The sequence below is a fragment of the Phoca vitulina genome, unplaced genomic scaffold (genome assembly GCF_004348235.1).
Source record: "Phoca vitulina isolate PV1807 unplaced genomic scaffold, GSC_HSeal_1.0 scaffold11, whole genome shotgun sequence".
In the NCBI taxonomy this organism is placed as follows: domain Eukaryota; kingdom Metazoa; phylum Chordata; class Mammalia; order Carnivora; family Phocidae; genus Phoca; species Phoca vitulina.
Window position 1 is genome coordinate 40,819,457 of NW_022589714.1, and position 24,452 is coordinate 40,843,908.

At 49.6% G+C, this 24,452-nt stretch overlaps 1 protein-coding gene across 3 annotated transcripts in view; it reads right to left on the reverse strand.

The window, feature by feature from the left end:
* Positions 1 to 7,633: 7,633 nt before the first annotated feature.
* TAF8 (TATA-box binding protein associated factor 8) overlaps positions 7,634 to 24,452 on the reverse strand; it is a 28,615-nt gene continuing 11,796 nt past the window's right edge. Inside the window, exons 8-9 of one of the 3 annotated variants that reach the window (XM_032409828.1) lie at positions 18,592 to 18,731; positions 16,350 to 18,306 (exon numbers count right to left, since the gene is read on the reverse strand). In XM_032409828.1, coding sequence (XP_032265719.1) covers positions 18,294 to 18,306; positions 18,592 to 18,731 — 153 coding nt within the window. In that variant the 3' untranslated portion in view covers positions 16,350 to 18,293. Of the gene's footprint in view, positions 8,424 to 16,349; positions 18,307 to 18,587; positions 18,732 to 24,452 lie in introns of those variants that run through there. The other 2 variants (XM_032409830.1, XM_032409829.1) reach the window with 2 other exon arrangements.

Genomic DNA, 24,452 nt, shown 5'->3' on the forward strand with positions numbered 1-24,452 from the left:
CCGCTAGGGGGTGCCACTCAGTACAAGCCAAAGAGCCAGGCAAAAGGCTCGCAGTCCAGTTCAGGAGACATGTGAGTGTGTGTGTGTGTGTGTGTGTGTGTGTGCGCGCACACACACACACACACACACACACCCCTGGAATAAAAAGCAGAAGAATACAAAGTTCTCCCACCCAGGAGAGCTGGGTAGCCCAATAGAGCAGGTGATCACACGGGGCACTGTTGGCGAAGCACTGTGGATGGCCCCTCCTACTGGCCTGTGACCAGTTGTCAAGGCTGTCCTCAGCTCTGTGACCCCAGTGGGAGCCCGTGCCTAAGCGGGGCAGAGCTGCTGTTTGCTTTTCCTTCAGTGTGTCCGACACTTAAACCCTTGGTCAGGAGTGCCCATTATCACTGACTCAAACACACTGCTGCTATCTTTTGGTGACCTCTCTTGGCCATTGAAACCTGCCCTTGACATTCACTTTTTAAATTTTTATTTATTTGACAGAGAGACACAGCGAGAGAGGGAACACAAGCAGAGGGAGTGGGAGAGGGAGAAGCAGGCTTCCCGCGGAGCAGGGATCCCCATGCGGGGCTCGATCCCAGGACACTGGGATCATGACCTGAGCAGAAGGCAGACGCTTAACGACTGAGCCACCCAGGCGCCCCTTGACATTCACTTTAACCTGATTTCTCCAGGGAGAGTGGAGGGGAGTGAGGAGTGGACCTCCGGGCAACTTGCCGTGATATCCAGCACTGCTTTCCTTGCTCATGGGTGTAGCCCTGAATCCGTGTGTGTGTGTGTGTGTGTGTGTGTGTGTGTGTGTGTGTGAGAGAGAGAGAGAGAGAGAGAGAGAGAGAGAGAGAGAGAGAGAGATCCTTATATGCGCACATGGTCGGCTGTCACCAGCAGGTGACGCTCTGCTCACAGGCACCTGACCTAAGGCTGGCGGGCGGAGGGAGTCCAGATTCAGATTCAACTCAGGTTGACTCGGCTCCTTCCAGGATCCAGACTCAGAGCTAAGTGCTGTCCCGTACACCAGTCATTCTCAAACTAGAGCGTGCATCAGTAGTCCCGGAGGACTTGTCAAAACACAGATTCCTAGAACTTTTCCCCAGAGTTCCTGATTCAGTGGATTTGGGATGGGGCCTGAGAATTCACATTTCCAACAAGTTCGCAGTTTGGGAGGCCAGTCCTGATGGCCCAGGGACCACACTTTGAGAACTGCTGCCATGTGGTCTCCCATTTAATCCTCTCTCCTCACTGTGGGTAGGCGGTACCACTCCCATCTTTAGAAGAATCTAAAGTACTGATGGGCCAAGTGACCTTGCCTTGGTCTCCGGGCTGGGGCAGCGCAGGCGGGGTGAGTGTGGCCATGCCTCTCTGGATTCGGCCTGCTCCCTCTTGTTCCAGGAGGGCAATAAATAACAGCAGGCTTGGGACAAGCAGGATACTGGGAGACGGGCATGGCACAGTGTTAGACTGGGAGTAATTTCTCCACTGGCCAGGGTGTTTTAAAAACATTTTAGCTTCTATTGAAATCTAATCCCACAATACTAGCCAATAAGCACTCTCGGCCCTGCCTCCCACCCCACCCCCTTCCCTTTTTAGGACTGAAGTTCCGCTCAGCTGAGTTCCTCCCTGGGAACTGTCCTTTCCACCAAAGAGCCACCTTTGTCCAAGGTCACACCTGCTCCCTGGGGGCAGCCCCCATGCATTGATCGAGGCATCCCACCCCCCAACTCAGGACAACTCTGAAGGGTCATCTTAGCTCCAGGGCTTCTGATGGCCCCAGTCCCCCCAAGCTCAGGAAGCCCAGCTTCTCCCTCTGCCCCACCCCTTCCCCCACTGAGTGTGCATCCTGAAGGCACGCCCCCAAGAAACTCCCCGCACACAAAATCTCCATCTCCCAGGGAACCTGTCCTGCAAGGACTTGTTAGGTACTGTCCTAAGCATTTACATGTATTATGTCATGGGATCCTCCCAACAGCCCCAGGAGGCAGGTATTTCTGTTACCCTCAGTATATGGATGAGAAACAGGAACAGAAAGGCTCAGTAACTTGCCCAAGGTCACAGAGCTAGCAAGCAGCAGAGCCAGGATTCCTATGCAAGTGGTCAGACTCCGAAGTATGACACAACACTGTCTTCCAGAACATTCTAGCCTCAGGGAAATTAAACAAAGAGAACAGCTGAAGACACATTCTGATTTGAGAGGGGAAAAAAAAAATCTCTGTTGCCCCCAATCCTTTTCCACCAGCCTCTTGCTGGTGCCTGAACATGCACAGCCTTGGTGCTTACTTTTAGCTCAGTCGTTCTCATCTGGGGGCAATTTTGCTCCCCAGGGGACATTTGGCAATGTCTGGACACTTTTGGTCATCAGACCTGGGGGGAATCTGTGAGCATTCAGTAGATGGGAGTCAGGGATGCTACTCATGTCTTACAACACACAGCGCAGCCCCTCCGCCCCCCACAATCCAGCCCAAAACGTCAGCTTGAGAAACCCTGCAATCTAGGTTGAAGCCTGGTCTCCCTGAAGTCCCAAAGTGATGGCCACTTGAGAGCAGGCTCTGGTGAAGGTGACCAGAGGTCCTTGAGCCTGCGGTTTGGAGGGCAAACCTCCTACTTCGCAACCCTTGAAGAGCAAGCATTATCCCCAGTTGACAGGTGAGGAAACTGGAGCATCAAGAGGGTTTGTGAGTAGTGAGAAGAGAGGAACCTGAGGGCCCTGGAGACTCGCCCTTTCCCTCCTTCCTCTTGCCACTTTGCCCCTTATCTCTCCATGCTGGCCACACTGTACCCCTTAATATGCTAAGGCCACTCCTGCCCCAGGGCCTTTGCACTTGCTGGTCCTTCATCACTGAATAGTCTCTTCTAGTTATTTGGTCTCATTCCAGATGTTACCCTCTTGGAGAGGCCAGGCCTCCCCTAACTACTCCATAAAAGGGCAGTCCCCTTCCCCCTCCCTATTCTCATCACCTTGCTATATTTCTTCCTCGGCGTAGATGTACACCATCTGATGTATATATTTGTTTATCCCTGGGCCTCTTCTCCCTTATCTCTACACTGATTTACTTAATGTCCTTTTCCCACTGGCACTGATTTTTTAATTTTAATGTTTTCATCATTTATTGTTTCTGTTACAAACTCTCTCTAATCCATTGTGGAATAAAAAGAAATACAAAAAGGAACTAGCTCATGATTACACAGTTAATGGCAGAACCATTCGTTAGACTAGTTCTTCTAATATTTTTCTACCAAGATTTCCAAACAGCAAAGTGGAAGAAATGAACATGCCATCCCACCTCCTCAAGCTTGAGGGGAGAAGCCCGAAGCTGCCACTAAAAAAAAAAAAAAAAAGGCAACATTTCCTTGAGGCTTTGCTTTTTATGGACATTTTTCACTTTATTTCCCAATATATCTATACTTACTCAACTAGAAAATATTTTTCTAGAAGTTTTTCAGTACCAGTTACTCCACCAGCAAGAAACCCAATGTGGAAAGCGAGAGCTGAACGCGTCACTGATTCAGGGGCCCAGGGCCCCCTATACCCGCCCCCCGCCTTGCCCCTGCCCCTGAGGAGACTCTCAGTGGACGCTACCCAGCAGCTCTGTGTGTAGTTGGCCTCAGTTTCCCGAAGGGCTAGTGTTTGTTAACTCTTACTTCCCGCCAAGCTGAAGGCACCAATAGGCTTTCTTTCTGGATATGCTTGTACAGAAGAACCCGGATGTGGAGGAGATAAGATGGTGGTGAGCAGGGGGACTGTGGGGCTGGGCAGCTGGACAGATGCTCCAGCAGGCCATGGGCTCCTGAGGTCCTGTCAGGGCTCACGGCGGTTGAGGGAGGGAGGCCTCAAGGAAACTGATGGCTTCTACAGTACCCAGAGCTGAGACCTGCTCACGCTTAGCTGTCTCCTGCACAGTAGAAATCTCTGCAGGAAAGGGACCCAGGCTGCTTCTGGAGCTGTACTGTCCAGGGGGTGGGGAGGGGGCCCATGCCAACTTTTAAAAGAGGACAGAGCTACAAGGTCAGCAGTGCCAACATCTGAAACAAAGGCCACCAACACAGCCCTCCTACATCCCCCCTTCTCGCTCCCTCCCTGCTCAGGCATCCGGGAAACACAGTGAAGGGGCAGGCCCTGATCCTGTTCCTGTGTGTCACCTCCCCTCGGGATGTGTGCTTGGTCCATAACCCAGGCCCTGGCCTCCATCACCACAACCCGGGGGGGGAGGAAACTGGGAATAATGTCAGTACCAGCACGAGGGTCACACGTATCATCTCTAGTATCACACCTCTCTCTCTCACTCTCTCTCCCTCTCAGTAACGCTTTGAGGTATCAGCCCACTTTGCAGATGAGGAAAAGTGAGATGCAGGCAATTCAGTCACTTGCTACTAGTCGAGCAGAGGGACCCAGGACTGACCACAGACCTGTCAGGCCCCAAAGCCAGTCACCATTCTGCCCCATCACAGCGCTCTGCATTCAGAGGTGGGAAGGGGGATAAGACTGTCAGGCAGCGCAAAGCAAATCTGGAAAAATTAACCAAAAAAGCCAAAGATACAAAAGGTGGCATTTTATATGCCACCGCCTGTGTGACAGCGATGAAAGAACCTGTGTGCTTATGCATCCATAGAAGAGCTCCAAACGGACACACAGGAGCCCCGTACTCGTGGCGGTTTCTGGGGTGAGGGATGGGGTGGCGGAAGAAACAGCATGAGGAGGAAGGCTTAGCTTTTACTATGCATCTTTTTCTACCTTTTGAATTTTGTACTGTGTCCATTTATCATTTAATATAAATATTTAAATAGTAGCTGGCACATGGAAGTATTATAGAAATATATGCTGGAGAGCCTGGGTGGCCCAGTCAGTTAAGTGTCCGACTCTCGGTTTCGGCTCAGGTCGTGATCTTAGGGTCATGAGATCAAGCCCCGCGTGGAGCCCCAAATTGGGCTCCGTGCTCAGTGTGGAGTCTGCTTAAGATTCTCTCTCGCTGGGATGCCTGGGTGGCTCAGTCAGTTCAGCATCTGCCCTTGGCTCAGGTCATGATCTCAGGGTCCTGGGATCCAGCCCTGCATTGCTCCCTGCTTAATGAGGAGCCTGCTTCTTCCTCTCCCTCTGCCTGCCATTCCCCCTGCTTGTGCTCTCTCTCTCTGACAAATAAATAAATCAAATCTTAAAAAAAAAAAAAAGACTCTCTCTCCCTTTGCCCCTCCCCCTGCTCTCTCTCTCTCCCTCTTTCAAATAAATAAACTTTCTACTTTTTTTTAAAAAAAGAAGTATATGCTGTTGTCATTATTATTTAAAAATCATAGAAAATTTTTTCGAGGGAGAGAGAACTTGGGAAGGAAGGGAGAGCAGAGCTGGGGCCGATGGGGTAGGAGTGGGTCTGCCTCAGTCCAGGTGGATGAGTTGGAGATGGCCCCAAAAGGAGGGGACAGTGTTTCTGGGTGCTTCTGAGAGCTCAGGAAGGATGCAGGCCTCTCTCATACAAGCTGGGGACACACTCCCTGACAAGATCCCAGAGTTTCCAGAACATTCCATGAAGCCAGAAGAAGATTTCAGGGGAGACCATGAGACCTGGTACATTCGGGCCTCTGAGAAAAGAAACAGTACTTCAGAGGACATGGCAGGACTAGCCTTGGGCTCCTTGAGGACAGGGTCCACATCTGAATGACCTTCCAGAGGGCTGCAGCTGGCCCTGTCCCCTGGGTGATCAAGAGAGGGCCCAGGCCCAGGTACCACTGTCTCTGGCAAGCTGTGGGGACAGTGTCCCAAACCAGTAAGGGTTGGAAGGAGTGTAAAACTTGGGCTTGCTTACATGTGTGTCTTCTTTGAACTTTTTGTTCTCCTGGAGACTGGCCAACTTGGGAGCACTTGGTAGCCTAGGACAATGTCTAACATTCTCCAGAATGTACCTGGCCCAAGACACATGGGGAAAGGGGGAAGGAGCACTGCTTGGCTAATCCTGTTTGAATTTTCAGGGGACGGTCAAGGAAGGGGGCAGCTTCTGGCATTGGAGAGGGATAATGCAGATGGGGGCAACTACTAGGATGATCTATATGGAGTATACCCGCCACTCTGAGAATGCCGAGTTTCAGAAGGAATTCTCACTCTGCTCCTGTGCATGCCCACCAGGACAATTTGTGAACTGAAAAGACCGGTGGGTGCCCAGAGCAGAGCGGCTCAGGGACAGTGGAGAAAGCTGGGTTCCAGAGAACATCTTGGGTCCCTCCTCAGCAGGGACGTCGCGCCGGGAACACTGTATTTTAAAATCCACCATGGAAAAGTTTACCTCAGTCGTAACAGAAATGCAAACTAAAGCTATTCTAAAATACCATTTTTCACTTAGGTTGGCAAAAGATTAAAACCTTGATCACACATTGTCTTGACAAGGGTGTAGGGAAACAGGCTCTTTTTCCCTAGAGGGAGGCTAAAATGGTACCACCCCGACGGAAGGCATTTGGCAATAGCTACCAAAATGTGAAATATATATTGTGGGCAAGGAGTTCCACTCCTAGGAAGTTGGGCTCCAGAGAGCCCAGCAAAATGACATCATGTCCTCACAGCATTTCTCTAAATAAACGGTAATAAATTAGAATAAGACACACAATGGAACACTCTGCAGACATAAAAACAAATAAGGACGCTCTTTATGAACCAGTATGGGACGGAATATCCAAAAGATATTAATGGGGGAAAAAACGCAGGAAAGTGGATGCAGTATGCTAACACCTTGGTTAAAAAAAGGGGGGGGGATGGGAATGCTGTCTCTGTTTGATTGCTGTGCACAGAACTTGCTGGAGGACACCTCAGATGCTGGTATCACAGGAGGCATGTTGGGAGGGGGCCTGGTGTCCTTCAGCTGCGTCTGCTCCCAGTGGGGGCTTTTGTCCCCTTCAGGCACCCCCCCCCCAAGAAATGGCCCAACTGGTGGCTCCCAGAGGTGGCAGGCGATGGTTAGGAGGAAGCAGGGCTTGAAGCCCATTTGGCCATTCAGTAGTCTGGGGACCTCACCCATGTTCTCTAACCTCTAAGCCTCTGTGTCCTCTTCTGTTACACAGCGAGAAGCGGCGAGAATGAGAGCGCTATTACGAAGTGAGATGAGACGCGCGTAAGTGGGGATGATGACCGCACCCCTTCCCAGGCTGATGGCAGCACGCAGCATCTATGTGACGTGCTTTAGCGCAGCACCTGGCGTGGAGCAGGTACTCTGTCCGTGGATCTGTGCCAAAATGCATCTTGGTCTCTCATGGGCACCCTGACCCTTATAGGATCAAAACAGAACTCCCCGGCGAGGCCAACAAGGCCCTTAGGGCCCGCCTTTAACCTTTGTTTCCACACTCAGCCTTGTGTCCCCCTCATCTGCTGTGTTCTCTGTCCTCTCTGCCTGGAATGTCCCTTCCTTCCTTTGCTTGATTTGCTCAGCTTTAAGGGCCAGCTCATGAGTCACCATCCCTGGGACGCTCTTTCTCAAGTCTTGGCCCAGAAGGAGGCTGTGATGGCACCTGGGGGGCCCCTCTGAGGGGCATCATCACAGCACGTGGTGCTGAAGTCCCCGATTCTGGCCGACACCCCCCCCCCCACACACGCACTTCCTTGCTACAATAAAATGAATGGGAAAAGACTCTCAACTCCACTCCAACAGAACCACGGCAAGGGCCCATTTACTACCTCTCGGGCTGGCGGGCTCCGACAGGTTTTGAGACACAGGAGGTGGAAGTGTAAGAGGCAGGCACTGAGGTGAGAGTGTAAGTTGCCCTGACTCGTGAGCCATCCAAGGACACCTGTCCACGTGTAGCGGGCAGGCATCCGTGCGCAATAGTAGACGCCTGGAAACTACCAGCGCGTCCATCCCCTGGGCACTGGTGAATAATGGTAAAGCCACACTCTGCAGCCAAGGAACAGAACGAAGCAACTTTTTATTACTGACGTGCGACCACTCCCAAACGGTACACTGAGAAGTGGGGGAGAAAGCAGGGATGGTTTATATAGTATCTACCATTGTGTAAAAAGAGGAGAGGGTATATACAAGCATTTGCATTCAAAACACAGCCTATTTCTGGAAGAATACATAAGATAAAATATTGATACTAACATACTGGTAGCCTCCAGGGAAGAGACCTGGGAGTCTGGGAAACAGGGCAAGAAGGAGATGCTTAGTCATCACTTTTATCTTTTTCTGTCTTTGAAATTTTCTACTGTGTACATATATTATCTATTCAAAATTAAATAAAAAACTTTTTAGTAAAGAAGGAAAAACAGGTAATAAAATGGAGATGGGGGTAAGCCGCTCGCTCCAAGAGGAGGAGAAATACCTCAAATGTGTTTCCAGAAGCGAGAATGTCCATGGGAAATCTCTACCCTCGGGCCGGCTGCCCCCCACTTGCACCTGGGCACTGTGGGCTGACTGACGTGCAGAGAATTAAAAACTTGTTTCAGTATGAGCCTGAGTAAAACAGAAGAATGATAGACCCATCATCAGTGGTTGAAGAAAATTCATAAATGAATGCTTAACAAAGTCCTAAGGAAATCAAATTAGAATTTGGGGCCCCAGGGCTCTTTCATGATGACAAATAACTGGCAAGGAAGGCTCAGGCCATTCCTCTTACACCCAGGGCACTACTCCTAAAGACCTCTGAGCCTCCTGACCCTTCTATTTAAAAGCCTCGCAGATTATCAGGAACTCACCTGGGTAAATGAGCTGGAGCAGGGCCCCTTCTAACCCCAGACCCCATCAATTCAAATGACCACTTTCGGGGTGCCTGGGTGGCTCAGTCGGTTAAGCCTCTGCCTTCGGCTCAGGTCATGATCTCAGGGTCCTGGGATCGAGCCCCATGTCAGGCTCCCTGCTCAGTGGGGAGTCTGCTTCTCTCTCTCCCTCTGCCCCTCCCCTCTGCTTGTGATCTCTCTCTCTCAGATAAATAAATAAAATCTTAAAAAAAAAAAAAAATGGCCCCTTTCCTGGGGCAATGCCACAGAAGGGACCTCTGCCAGATTCACGAGGTAGAAGGCTGGTTCCACCTGACACCAAACTAGCCTCTGCAGATGTCACAGGAGGGGCAAAGGAGACTCAGGGGCTGTGCAGGGGAAGCAGGGCCTTGAGGGTGGAGGGTACCTGAGCACCTGAGTCCTCTCAAGCTGGGTCACCTGCCCTCCCACCTTCCCTCAGGCCGTCTCAGATCTCCCCTGTCCCTTACCTCTTCCAGAAGCTTCGCTTGCTAACCCCACCCCATTCAGGCCAGTCTTCAGCCCTTGAGTCCAACCCTTTCCCGACACTTGTTCCTCGGTCTAGATGTGTGGTGTTAAACAGGTTCTTGTGTTTATTGTCTCCCTGACTACAAGTGAGCGCCTGGGGGAAAGGAGTTACTATGTGTTTGTTTCTTCCCTCTCCCTTGGTACAGGACTCAGACTGCAGGGAGAGGCCCAAAGGCCTGGTTGGCTCTCTTGGGGCCTCCAGTTTGGGGGTTGCTGGCTGTCCCCCAGTTGAATCACGTTTGCTAAATGCCAAACTTTGTGGAACTAACTGAAGACAAGTAGTCTCATCATGCCCCTACAGCCAGAACACCACCCAGCGGCCAGAATGATCCTGACACGCCCTTGCTACCCATCTGTGAATAACCCCCAAAGCCCTTACTCAGGCCCAGGAGGCTTTGCATGGTGTGGCCCCCTGCTCCTCCCTGACCCCCCTCTCCCACCTTCTCCAGGCACACAGCGCTTGCTTCTCCCTCTCCCTGGAATGCTTTTCCACTCGGCTGGCCTCATCGATGCATTCAGAGCCCTGCTCAAAGACAGCTTTCCTTCCCTACCCTTTCTAATGTAGTAACCCCGTTGGGGCGCCTGGGTGGCTCAGTGAGTTAAGCATCTGACTTCAGCCCAGGTCATTATCTTGGAGTCCGGGGATCAAGCCTCTGTCAGGTTCCCTGCTCAGCGGGGGAGTCTGCTTCTCCCTCTCTCTCTGCCCCTCCCCTGTCCCTTCTCCACCCTGCCCTCTCTCAAATAAATAAATAAAATCTTAAAAAATAAAATAAAATAAAATAGCAACCCCTTTGGCACCTAGCTCCTCTCATCGGCTCCTCCAGATCCACTCCCTCCCACCTTCCCCCTGCGCTGTGCCCTCAAAGGCTGGTCCTCTGGTTTCCAGCTTCCATTCAGCAGAGGACAGGCAGAACACTGGACGTTTGGAGGGAGGAGCCTGAGGTCAGGGTATTAATTTCCCAGCTGGCTCCTTCCCTGCAAGGTTGCTGTGTGTGACTGGGCACCTCAGTGACCTAAGGCCTCAGCTCTTGGCAGAAGGCGCCCACAGAGGCCTCTCTCCAGGTTCTGGTAACTGCCCCCTCCCTGTTACTCACCCAGGTCGTATACCACCTTGTGCTCCCCTATCCCCTACACCACCATGGGAGGTAATCCCTTTATTAAATTTTCCTTAAATTATCTAAAGTACGGGTGCCTGGGTGGCTCAGTCGGTTAAGCCTCCAACTCTTGATCTTGGCTCAGGTCATGATCTCATGGGTGGTGAGATCGAGCCCCACGTTGGGCTCAACATGGAGTCTGCTTGAGATTCTTTCCCTCTACCTCTGCCCCTACCCCCAACGGATGTGTGTAGGTGTGCACGTGCACGCGCTCCCTCTCTCTAAAATAAATAAATAAATCTTTAAATTACACAAAGCACACTACCGTTTTCCTTTCGGGACCCCACTTCACCACCCAACGTTACATGTCTGTTGTTTGTGAGCTGTCTGTGCAACAACTGGACCATAAGGTCAGAGAAGGTAATGATTGGGGCGCCTGGGTGGCTCAGTCATTAAGCGTCTGCCTTCGGCTCGGGTCATGATCCCAGGGTCCTGGGATCGAGCCCCACATCAGGCTCCCTGCTCAACGGGAAGCCTGCTTCTCCCTCTCCCACTCCCCCTGCTTGTGCTCCCTCTCTCGCTGTCTCTCTCTGTCAAATAATAAAATCTTTAAAATAAAAAAAGAGAGAGAGAAGGTAATGACTTTACTACACTCTGTGCTTTATCCCAACTGCCTGGCTCAGTTAATGTTTGTTGAATGAGTGAATGAGGAAAGAAAGGATCAATATAATCTGGAGAGGACATGCAGGCTGGAAGGACAGGCCAGATTTTAGGAGGTGGTGGCCAGGAAGATTACAAAAGGAGGCACGGATGCAACAGTGATGAGAATGGCCTTCTCCCCTCAAGGCATAAAGACCCCCGTTGATGTCCTTCTTCACATTTCTCCACAATCTCTAATGCTTCTGGTTTTGTTTTCTCCCCGTCCCCGCCCCCCCCCCACCGAATTGAATTCCCTGGGGGCAGGGGCCATGTCTGTCTTGTTCACCAAGGGACCCTTAGAGCCTGGCCTAGTGCCTGGCCTACAGAGAAGGTGCTAGATCCACAGTTGCTGAATAAATGAAAGAGACAGGAGTTATCCAAAAGAAACAATGAACTGGCAGAGGCCCTGGGAAGCCAGTTGGGCAGGTTAGACTTGGGGTAAGGAGCCATAGGGAAGAACTGCGAGTCGTCCTGCAGGGAGGGAAGGGACGGGTAGGAAGGTGGGCCTGCAGGGGACACAGGCTGGGGGACAGCAGGGAGGTGCAGCATCAGACTGGCACGGGGGGACGATGTGGCCGAATTTGGTGACCGACCGGAAGAAGGAAGATTCCAGAGTGTTTAGCCCCCCGGGGGTGGGGGGGAAGGGCTGGGAGGGTGAGGCAATGCTGTAAATCCTGCCACCAAGGCCCAAAGCAAGTACTCAAGGGCCAGCAGCTACCGGCCTGTCTCTGACTTCCTTCTGAAGTGGGAAAGCTGGGCATCGGACATGGAATCAAAGCCAATCAGACTGTGTTGCATTCAGAGTATAGCCAGACAGCTCAGTGGCGAGCGAGCGACAGACAGAAATGGATGCTGAGGACTCCCGGGGAGGTACCAGATGGGGGTGGAGGAGCAGATGAGCCATCTCCTTGTATAAGCAGGAGAGTGTTTGGGACCATCCACAGCTGGGTGGGTCAGGGGAAGAGCCAGCAAAGAAAAGGGAAGCCAAGAAGTAGGATAACAAGGAAAGGAGAGCCATGTCATGGAAGCCAAAGGAACAACTCTGAAGGAAGGGGCAGCTAGCAAGGTCACACATCAGAGGCAAAAGCTGGGTTGGACTTACACTGAGGGCCCCAGCCTAGAGGAGCACCCAACTGTTGGCCTCTGGGCCCAGCTGGCGGAGCCAAGGGTGCCAAGTCTGGTGGCTTCTGTGTTCAGGAGGGGTTTGCTGCCTGTCCCACCAAGGCATTCCTGGGCACACGCCCTCAACCTCATTTGTGGCAGATTGCCGGCTGTCCTCCAGATCCGTTCTTTTGTTCTTTCCATGGTGACAGGGCTCCCAAATTTTACCTAGACACTCAGCTAAAACCCACATTTCCTCACTTCCCTTGCGGTTTGGTGGGGCCATTGACTATGAGGGGGCAGCTTCTGGGGCTTGAGCTCTCCCGCACAGACGCCTCCTCTCTCCTCCTTCCCCCAGGCTGGACCGCGGAGCCAGCGGATAGGGTGGCAGCCGCCTTCCGTCACATGGATGTGAGCAGCACCTGAGGTGATGGAGGAGCCATGAAATAGAAGGACACTTGACACCATCGGGCCACCAAGCCCGCCTGGACCGCCTACTCAGACTTTCATAGAAGGTGTACATTTCTGTCTTAAACCACTAGATTTTGGGGACTTTTGGGGGCTCTACAGCCCAACTCATATTGGAACACACCATTTAATCCAGTAGAGATACCACCTTAGCTCAGACTAAAAGTTGTTCCAGCCTGTCTCTGCCAGGGCTCCCACAGGGCAGGGAAAGGGGCCACAGGCATTTCCCCTGACAAGATCCTCACTCTCCCCGTACCAGAAAACCCGTAGCCTCCTTTATAATCTGCTACAGATCCATTATTCATAAACTGATCAAAATCCTTCACAAATATTTTTGTCCCTTCATCTACTTCATCGAGGAATGGACAGAGCTGTGACTGGCAGCCTCAGCCTGCCTCCCCATCTTGCCTCCCCATCCCCCTCTCTGTGTCACTGGTTCCATTTCTAGCTCCTTCTCCTCCCACCTGCAGGCCACGGCAGCATGGGTGTATAGTGGGAATCACTTTGCACGCAGAAGCACTCAGTGCATTTGAGATACAAGCATGTACGGCCGTGAAGCAATAGCCAAAGGTAAAAAGCATGAGCTCGGCAGCAGGATGCTGGGTGTAGACTATAGCTCTGGGACTCGGCCGCGGCAGGGACCGTGGGAAGCTACCAGCCTCCCTGCGCCTCCCCATCCTCAGTTGGAAATGGAAGCAGTAAGAAAATCTACTATGAGATCCTTGTGAGGAGTAAATGAGTCAATACCTGTAAAACAGTGATGGGCAAGAGTTAAGTTCTCAGTATTAGTTTTTATATGTAATTTTTAAAGCAACAGGAAATAGTCTGGCAATGGAATAATACTGTCACTTATAAGCCACGGTTACAGACATTTCTCATTAAATCCTCCTCACAAGGTATCATAATTATCCCGTTTTATGGAAACTGGTTTGGTAGTTTAGTGATTTGCTCAAGATTTCGCAGCTGGTCAATTGTGGGGCCATAAATACACATGTCAGCAAGCTTTGTTCTACTGAACCACATGGCCTCTTAGAGCAACTTCAGGATTCTAGAAAAACAAAGCTCAAGGACATCAGTTCCTTTTACGCTTGTTTCCCCAGAAGGCCAGGCCATTTTCTTACTGGTTTCTCAGTTTTCACTGGTCACCATTTAACTGCCCCTTGGTTAGAAACAAAGGAAGGGGGCTTGCTGAGTGTCCTCGCCAGAAGCCAGACTGGGGGCTGCAGGCCCAGGAGGGGGGTCAAGGAAGGGGCATGCTCATCAGTAAATAGCAGAGGGACTGCTGTACACTTAGGAGATGTGAAAACCAAGTGCAGTGTGTGGATCTTATTCTGATCTTGATTCAAGCAAGGCAACTATTAAAAACAAACATTTTTGAGACAACTGGAAAAAAACTGAATATGAACTGGATACTAAAGCTATCATGAAATCTCTGTTCATTTGTTAAGTATATTGACATGGTGATTATGTTAAAAAAAAAAAAAGTCTATCAACCCACACAAATCTGCCCCCCAACACACAAAAAACTAAGTCTTGACAAAGGTACAAATGTAATTCAATGAAGGAAGAGGAGCTTTTCAATAAAAGGTGCTGGATCAATTGGACATTTACAGACAAAATAACGAACTAAATCTCACATCTTCTATAAAAATATACTCAAAATAGATCAAGGACTAAAATGTAAAACATAAATTTATAAAAATGTTACCAAAAAAAAAACAGAAAAAGATTTTCAGGAGCTAGGGCTTGGTGAACAGTTTTAGACCCAACACTAAAAATACCCATAAAAGAAAACCCTGATAAGCTGGTCTTCAAAATTAAAAGCTTTTTGGTCTGCAGAAGATCCTGTGGGGAGGACACAAGGACAAGCTGTGGAGTGGGAAAGTGTCTGCAAACTGCACACCTGACAAGAGCTCTTGTATCTAGAATAAAGAAATTTCAAAACAAAGAAGCAACCCAATGAGAAAATGGGCAAAAGACTCCACTGGATTCCACCAGATAGCAAATAAACACATCTAGCCATTAGAAAAATACAAATTAAGGTCACAATGAGATATTATTACACCCCTGTCAGAATGGCTAAAGCAACATAAAATAGTAACACCAAATATTGGTGAAGATGTGAAGAAACTGGATCACTCATATACTGCTAATAGGAATGCAGAATGGTACAGCTACGGGGCGCCTGGGTGGCTCAGTCCTTAAGCGTCTGCCTTCGGCTCAGGTCATGATCCCAGGGTCCTGGGATCGAGCCCCGCATCGGGCTCCCTGCTCCGCGGGAAGCCTGCTTCTCCCTCTCCCACTCCCCCTGCTTGTGTTCCCTCTCTCGCTGTCTCTCTGTCAAATAAATAAAATCTGAAAAAAAAAAAAAAAGACTGGTACAGCTACTCTGGGAGAGTTTCAGTTCCTTTTAACATTAAACATGCAGTTACCACAGGACCCAGTAATCACATTCTTGGATATTAATTGTAGAGAAGTGAAACTTATGTTTACATAAAAACCTATACACAAATGGGTATAGCCACTTTATTCATAATAGGCTGAAACTGGAAACAACCTCGATGTTCCTCAAAATGTGAATGGTTACACACACTGTGGTACATCCATACCATGAAGTATGACTCAGCAAAAAAAACCCAAAGGAACTACTGATACACACAACCCAGAGGGCTCTTACTCATGCTGAGTGAAAAAAGCCAACCTTGAAGGTTATAACTTTATGATTCCATTTATATTAACAATCTTTTTTTTAAAGTAAATTCTATGCCTAACGTGGGGCTTGAACTCAAAACCCCTTAATCAAGAGTTGCATGCTCTACCAACTGAGCCAGCCAGGCACCCCCATTTATATTAATAATCTTTATTTATTTTTTAAAGATTTTATTTGAGAGAGAGAGAGAGAGAGAGAGGGAAAACACGAGCGGGGGGGGGGGGGGGGGGTAGAGGCAGAGGGAGAAGCAGACTCCCCCGCTGAGCCGGGAGCCTGACAGAGGCTTGATCCCAGGACTCTGAGATCATGACCTGAGCCAAAGGCAGCCACTTAACTGACTGAGCCAGCCAGGCACCCCAACAATCTTTGAATACAATTATAAAGATGGTGAACAGAAGAACAGAAGAGCGGCCGCCAGGGGTTAGGGATGGGGAGAGGTGGATGTGGTTATGGAGAGACTGCATGAGGGAGGTGGTGGTGGTGATGGAAATGTTCTGTATCTTGATTGTGGCGGTCGTTACATGAATCCACGTGTAACCAAACCGCACAGAACTGCTCACACACAGAGGACAAGGTGAAATCCGAACAGGCTCTGTGGGTTGTTCTGAGGCCAGTCTCCTGGGTCTGATACTGCACCTGTTACACAAGATGCTACCGATGGGGGAAACTGGGCCAGGGGTACATGGGACATTTTTTTCTTTCTAACATCCTGTGAATCTATAATTTCAAAATTAGAAAAAAAAGGTCTATCAGAGAGAGATGTATGATGACCTATTTACAGATTAAATGACACAGGTCTTGCGTTTACTTTAAAACCCTAGGAAGAGGGGCACGTGGGTGGCTTAGTTGGTTAAGTGTCCTCCGACTCTCCGTTTCAGATCAGGTTGTGATCTCAGGGTCATGATCTCAGTGAGATTGAGCCCCCGCATCCGCTCCTCACTCAGCGGGGAGTCTGCTGGTCCCTTTGCCTCCCCCTCTGCCCCTCCCCCTGCTCTTGCTCTCTCGCTCAAATAAATAAAATCTTAAAAAAAAAAAACACCTCCAGGAAGAAAAAATAAAGGAAAAAAAAGGTGGGAGACATCAATGAAACAGAATTGAAAAGATACTGCTTAGTGCTGAAGCTGGGTGAAGGATATACAGGGAAAGCATATATACTTTCCTCATTCTGTGTTTGAAAATTTCCAAAGTAGAAAGTTTTATATAGTTCCCAGGGGTAATTAGTCCAACAGAAGGACTAAACCTTATCTGTCTACAGTCTTACTCCTTGCTGTACTTCTGAATACAAATTAAGTTCAAAGTATATCATTCTGTTTCATTTGCAAAGCTTTTATTATGACCTTTCATTAAGAGCTCATAAATCACGTCCTTAATCTGGCTCTGTTTACTACGTTTTCCCTCCAAGAAGTCTCCCAAAGTTATAAAAAATAGAAATTTATAAATATACATTGAGAATTATACACAGTTTTTACACATCAATAGTCGGGTCAGTGTTTCAAGCTGTCTAATCATCTCCCAGGGCCTCGCATCCAGAATTAGGGCCTCCAATCTCAACAGCAGAAGTAGCAACTCTTTCCCAAACCCGCCTCCTCTTCCCTCAGATGTGTGGCATGGGGCAGGTGCTGGTTTTGGACAGTAATGGCGAAAGAGGAAGTGCAGAAATGCTGACAGGGGTGGCTGCCCCGAGAGCAAACAGCAAGCCGGCAGGGTCTCAGCCCTGCACCTGCCAGAGCTCAAACCCGGGCCTGTAAACTCAACTGGCCAAGAATCGCCACAAGCCGAATCACAAACTCAGCAAGGGCCCGCTCTGACTGCTGTCCAGTCGAAGAGTTTCAGGCCACTGCAAACCTGAATGCTTATTTGGTCCGGAGTGGGGGAACCCAAATATCTCCCTGGCATGCCATCTTCAGTGACTGACAAGCAGCTCCTTTGCCTCCAGGCAATGGGATGGAGGGCCCTAGGGCAAGAGTGAGGCCGGAGGAATGTGCAACCTGCCTTCAAGTTCTTCAAGTTTTCAAATTCACCCAGAGCATGGAAGATGAAGAGATGACTCTGGAAGTAGAGCATCGGGAAAGTTCGATACGGACCTTAGGACACTAACCCAAGGAACAACTTGTTTATCCTGTGTTAACTTCCAGGTGTTGCTGGCATTTTTCTTCTTTGGACTTGGGTTTTTAAATCTCTTCCTTTGGAGACCAGCCAAAGGGTATCAGCTTGCCCAGTATCTTCCTCAACACTTGTTTTTTTTGTTTTGGTTTGTAGGGTACATCAAGGACGAAGTCCTCTCTCCCCAGAAAGAAAAGAGGTTGATCAGATTCAGACCTGCTTCTGGAAGAATACCCTGGCTTGGCCTGCAGGCTCCTCTCAGCCCACTTCTGCCATAAGGTGGGACCACAGCCTTCGGTCCACGCTAGCCTTCCAGCAGACCGGCCAGGTCCATCCCTCAAATTCTACCCCCCCCCAACACCGCCATCAAATCCTTTTCCTGTTGTTTACAATCGGTGATTCCTCTACAAGTCACAGAATAATATATCCACTGATTAGGGCTCTTGTCAGAGAAAACCTCTTTTCCCAGGATGGAGCAGGACTTAGTGGGTAGTCCCCAAGCACACATCCCACAGAGGGACAGCCAGTGATCAATCTCCCAGGAGAGAGGGCTACCCTTATGCATCACTCTAACTCCTGTGTGTGTGACTTATCTGCGCATGCCTGGTCTTCCAGGATTCAAAGGAATCAAGTTCTGTGACAATAACTGAAGTCACTCAGGTGGATTCAGAAAGTCTGATCATTACCATCATGTCTTCCTCCACCCAAATATCCAGTGAAAATAGGTGGTCTTAATATTGAGTTTGCTATTAAAATCATGCCCAGTCACACCGACTGCCTTGGCTTGACCTTGAGGAGGCCACCCTCTCTTCTTCCCTCCAGTGGCTTTAACTGCCCCAGGAGAGTGGTGTCCGCGTCTCTGTACAAGGCAGGCTTCCTTCTCAGCTCACGAGAGCGACCTAGAAAGAAGAGGAATCCATGGAGCCTGCCTGGTGGGGGCCCCACCTGCTCTCCTTCTCAGGGGGACAGCTCTAGGGCTGTGAGGGCTGGTCCCCAGGCTGCAGGATGCTCAACCTCTTTGCAACAAGAGGAACATATGGGGGATGAGTGAGGAGAGGAAAAGGGAAAAGATTTCCTTTCCCTAGGTTCAGACCCACTGGGGAGCCTCTCTTTTCTGCCAGGGAGCAGAGAAGACCACCTCAGTTGGCCAGAGAAGCCTCTCTGCACCCCAGCCTCCAACTCACTTCTTCCTGCGAATCTTGGGTTTCTTCACAGGCCGCAGATAGGGGTTATCGATGACGTTCTCCTCCCCATTCCGGCTGCCCGACAAGGAGGGGTTCTGCTGCAGGACAGAGGTGTTCTCCTTCTCGGCTCCAGAATCATCCTTTGAGCAAAAGCCGAAATAAAGCAAAATACCAATGGCATAAGGAAAGAGATCATGCCCATAATAAGAACTACTATTAGCATCCCTTTCATCAAGAAATTAGAAGCCCAGGGACCACTTTCTTTCTAGTGTACCTATCTCTGCCCTGGAGAAATGAGGCCCAGGCAGGGGCCGGCTAGCAAAGGAAGAGGAGACCAACAGCTTAGACACAGGGCAGCACAGAAAACAAAACTCTGAACCTCTCAAGAAGGCAAGGACATGAGTTAGAACAGAGGCCTGGCAGGGGCAGGGAGTCAGAGGCAAACATCTGGATGCTCAAGGAGGAAACCCGGCCTGTGTGGAGATAAAGAAAGAGAAGTGACCCGAGATGCTTTGCAGGACATCTGCAGGGCCAGAACAAATCATGTGCACAGGGCATCTCCTGGACCAAACTGAATGCAAATCAAATCACTTTCCTCCAGATTCTCAAATATCTGGTACCTGCAACAGGTACCAACGATCACATTGCAGCAGAGGCCAAACATTTCTTGAGCCCTGAGGGTTCCTGCCAAGGCAAAGACAGCACGCAGGCGCCAACACGGGAACGTCAACGATAATCCCCATCTGTGACCTGTGGGTCAGCTCTTTCACTGTTTGCTTTGAGGAAAGTGATTTGGGAGAAAAGTTTATAGGTTTACAATATATTCAACATGATCTCAATTAAGACATTTTTTAATCATAATATGTGTAGACATATTGAAAGTAGGTTGAAACATTATAAACCGGTTCTGGGAATATGGGTGATTGAGTCTCCTTTCCTTATTTATGCTCTCTTCTATTTTCCAAGTTCTTTAAAATGAGCACAAGCTGCAGGAGAATGGGGAGAAAAATCACACCGAGGACTTGACCTAGAAGCTCAGGCCTGAGGGACTAGAAGTGACCAGAAGAAGCCGGTTGGGCTGCGCCCCCTGGTGACGGGCCAAGGCTCCTGTCACTGAGATTCCTGTTCTGTAATTGAGACAAAAGAGGACCTGACCTCAACCAGGAGATTGTTGTCAAAAGACAGCAGGGCAGAGGACGCTGTGACTGGATGACATGAACAGCAGGTTCCCTCACAAGGCACAGCAGGCTGAGGACAGGGACTCCAGTCTTAGGCTCAGTGAGCCTGAAGAAACTGGCTTACTTCTAGGTTCCGCTGCCCACCCCTCCCTGCCCCACCAATTCTGCTCTCCCCCAAAACCCAGTTCCATCCAGGGTCCCTGTGCTTTCCCTCTCCCGTACCCGATCCAGTGGGACTACAAAGTGACCTAGAGCCGTTGTAGACCTTCTGGAGGGTCTCCTGAAAGGGAGTGCCTGCCCCCAGGACAACCTAGCTCATGCCAGACCCAAAGTCTGACCATGACCAGACCTGCCTGGGATATTTGGCGCCCAATCTTTCTGAAGTTAATAGCTTGGTTCAGTAACTCACCCCCTACTTCCCTGCTGTCCTTTCTCTACCGGAAACGCCCTGTCTTAAAGTGGCTGCAAGTTCACTTCAACCATGCCTTAAGTGTTTCCTGAGATAACAAGGATGGGAGGGACAGTCAGGGGCGCAGAAAAGCCAGCCCTGGGACCTCTGCTGGAGGGCACTAGGCTCCCTCCGTTCGGCTCACTTGTCTCACAAGGCCAGGACGTGGGTCCCGAGTCATGGGACAACAGCTTCTCTTCTCCCAAGTAGAGCTGGAAATGCCACTTTCTTGCCTCCTTCAGGGACAGGCAGCCTTGAGACAGGAAGGGATAGGAGTAGATAAAGGTAAAGTACCAAACTCACTGAGATTTACTTGAAAAAGGTGGGAGCAGAAGAGTCTGTCAGGAGCTCCCCGAGCCTGCGAAGGCCACAGTGTGTAAGCTCTGGTGAGCCCCCCACACCCCCGGGGGACTGCAGCGCCTCACAGTTTCCAACGCCATTTTTCTACCCCGACCACTGCCGCATGCGCCTCTCTGCCCTCACCTCTCTGCTGACTCCCAGGCTCGCACAGCCACCTGCTCGCTCAACATCTCTACCTGGCCTCGAGGAGGCACCTCAGACTTCTGTGCCAGAAACGGAGCTCCAGCCCTTCCCGAGGTGACTCCGTCCTTCCAGCTGTGCAAGCCCGAACTCCACAGTCATCCTTGCTTTTCTTTCTCATACTCCCACATTCAAATCTGTTAGGATAATTTCTTGGCCTTACCTTCAAAATACGGGTAGAATCTGACTACTTCCACTGTCTCTACTGCAGCTGCCCTGTTGGACCCCCAGTAGCTCTCATCAAGACTACTGCAGCAACTTCCTAACTGACCTACCCCACAGTCTGAGATCCTTGAGGAAGTTCCGGTATGTCCCTCTTCCGTTCCACACCCTCCCATGACTCCCATCTCACCCAATTAAAAGCCAGTTCTGAAAGCTGACTGCAGGGTCCTACCTGACCTGACCTCAGCCTCCCTCCCACTGCCTCCCTCAGCCACAACCCTACTCACCTCTGTGTTGTTCCTTAGGGCCTCTGCACTGGCAGCTCCCTTTCCAGAACGCTCTTCCCCAGATATCCACATGGCTCACTTGCTCACTTCCTGCAAGTCTCTTGTCAAATGTCTCCTCAGTGATGTCTACCCTGATCATCCTATTTAAAACTGAAACTTCCATCTTTCACCCTGGATCTTCCCCCTCCTTGGTCCCCTTGCCCCAACAATAGCATCCGCATCTTTAATATACTGTAAATGATTCATTTATATATTACGTTCATTGTGTTTCCCCCCTGGCCAACACAAAGACTTCCAAAAGGCAGATATTTCGTTTGGTCTGTTCACTGAGGTATCCCAAGCACCCAGAATGTATCTGGCACATACAGGTACTAAATAAATATTGGTTGAGTAAATGAATGGTACATTGTTCATAAAAGAGCAAGAGTTGAGACACAGGTATTGTCTGTGGAAGGCAGCTAGTTCAAATATACAAGGAAAAAAAAATCTCTCTTACACTCTAATTTAAAATGAATAGTCCCTTTATGTTCAAGTACATGGAAAAACCGGAACCGGTTAAACAAAGTAACCACCTAGCAACAGTCCTTAAAAGCATTGCTGCCCTTGATAGATAAAAGAATAATTTAAAATACCAGTCATTTAATTCACTGTAACGATGTCTGTAAACCACAGATAGAAAACATACCCGTCTACAGGGAGCTGGTTACGTTCCATGGTTATGTCCACACAGTGGGACATGATGAAAGCATAAGGAGGGCTGGAGAAGCTCCTAACACACACGTATGGAATGATCACCAAAATATACCAATAAAGGAAAAAAGGAAGGGAAAACTGTTTGCGATTTGCTACTTGTGTTTAAAACAAGGAGGAAACTGTGTCTCTGGGAGGATACACAAGACTGGTGACACTGACTGCTTGAGAGGCGGGGAAGTGGATGACAGGGAACAAAGATGGGGGAAAGGATGGTTGCCGTGCGTTTCTTTCTACATTGTGAATTCTGAAACATAGAATTGTATTTGCCATTCAAGAGAATAACATGAACAAGTCCAATCAACTGTATATCAATTGTTGCTAGGATCCTTTTCTTGAGGCCTTTGTATTTATTTCTTCACTTTTAATAGAGGAGCAGGTGGTGGTGCAGCCTGAAATGGTGGGAGGCTGGGGGAGGGAGCCGCCAGCCAGGCGCCCGATGTACGCTGCTGAGATAGGTTTTCCTATTCCTGCTTGTACTTGTGAGGAAACACACTCAGATGTTAGGGAACGCGACCCAGGTCACATTATCTGGAAAGCAGCGCCGTCTCGACTGGAGGCCGGGCCAGCGTGACTCTGAGGGTCAGCTCTTGCTATTCTCTGCCATCTGGCTTGGCCTCTCGGTACCCTGGAGTCCTACGGCAGCTCCCGCGTTCCTGGCGTTCCACAACCTCGTGACCCATCACACATCTGCAGGCCTGTTGGCTACCTGGTACTTAGAAAGGGATGGTGGTTTTGCTTAGAAGATGCCTCCTGTTCATCAGGTGAACCTCATCTGAGTCCAAGACCCAATCACCCTATCTCAGACTAAATTAACTGAGTCCCAAACAGAAGTGTAGAATAACAAGTTCTTCTGCTTTAGGTAAAGCCATGGGCTTCCAGCCCTAATTCGGAAAGGAATAATCCCATGTTAACGAGACGTGTGTTCAAGCAAGGAGGCCCGTCAGCAAATAACAGAAGACAGCACAGGCTGCGCTCCACCTGCATACCGGGGCTGCTGGCTGCCACCTGCCGCATGGAACCTCGGAGAACACATGGAATGCTTGGTCCAATGACCACCACCAAGGCAACCTTTGCTTCAAAGCCAGGGCCGGCTTTAAAGGATAGATGAATATGGTAAGCGGACCACAGGGTCCTTAAAGGCATTCAAGTTTCTAGCAGTTCTGTGGCTGTACTTGGCACTTTCTCGCAAAGATACAGGGACATGAGTGGGGTCTTATCCTCGCATGTGCTGATTACAACACCTCAATACCCAGACGAGAACATCCACGAGCTCTGACGAGCACGTCTCACCTGCCTTGGTCTCTGTGCCCACGCACTCGATCTCCTCCCCTGGGAGTGAAATGCCCCTATCAAGGCCAACCCCTCCACCATGCCCTGACCCCTAGATCCCTTACCTCTCACCTACCAAAGAACATCAATCCAAAATGTTTCTGTCTCTCCTGCATCCACTTTTCCTCTCTACCAGATCATCCCATCAGCATACTGACATCCTGTTATTTCTTTTATCTTAAAGAAACAAACAAAAATAAAAACGCCTCTCTTAACCCCTTAACGTTCCCCCTTTGGCCACCGCTCCATTTTTCTCCTTCCCTTTACAGCAAAATTCCTTGAAACAATTGTCTATATAAGTGCTGTGCAACGGAACTTTCTGCAATGACAACAGTGTTCGTTCGCATCTGCACTGTCCCGTATGGTAGCCACTAGCCATGGGTGGCTATTTGAAAAGCGGCCAGTGTGACTAAGAAACTGAATTTTAACATCTCAATTACATTAGTTTCAGTTTATTTTTTAGATTTTTAAAGATTTTGTTTTTAAGTAATCTCTACACCCAATGTGGGGCTCAAACTCACAACACCAAGATCAAGAGTCACACATTGCACCCACTGAGCCCACCAGGCACCTCTAATTTCAGTTTAAATAGACACACGTGGCTACTGTAACGGACAGCACATGTCTATACTTACGGAGTCCAGTTCCTCTTCTTTTTATCCTTACCCATTCCCAAGGAGCTCACTCAGTCTCATGGTTTTAAACACAATCTACATGTTGATGACTCTCAGATTCGCATCTCTACCCCTAACAGCTCCTCGAACTCCCAACTCATACATCCATCTCTCCACCTGACATCACCACCAGATGTCTAATAAGCATCTCAGGCTACCCTGTTTCACCAGAATTCCTGCCTCTCCCCCCAGCCACCTGGCCCACCCAGGGCTTCCCTATCTTGGCTGAAGGCAACTCCATCTTTCCTGTTGTTCAGGCGAAATGTCTTGCATTCCTCTTTGGCGCTCTCTTTCTCTCACAACTCATACCCACTCCATCGCTTGGCTCTCCTCTGAAAGTAATCTAAAATCTGACCAAATAATCTATCTGACCACGTCTCACTGTCTTTGCTTCTACTACCACCCCTCAGTTTACTGCAGAGCCTCCTAAGTGGTCTCTCTTGCTTCTACCCTTATCTTCTGCAGTCCATCTCAACACAGCAGCCTGAAT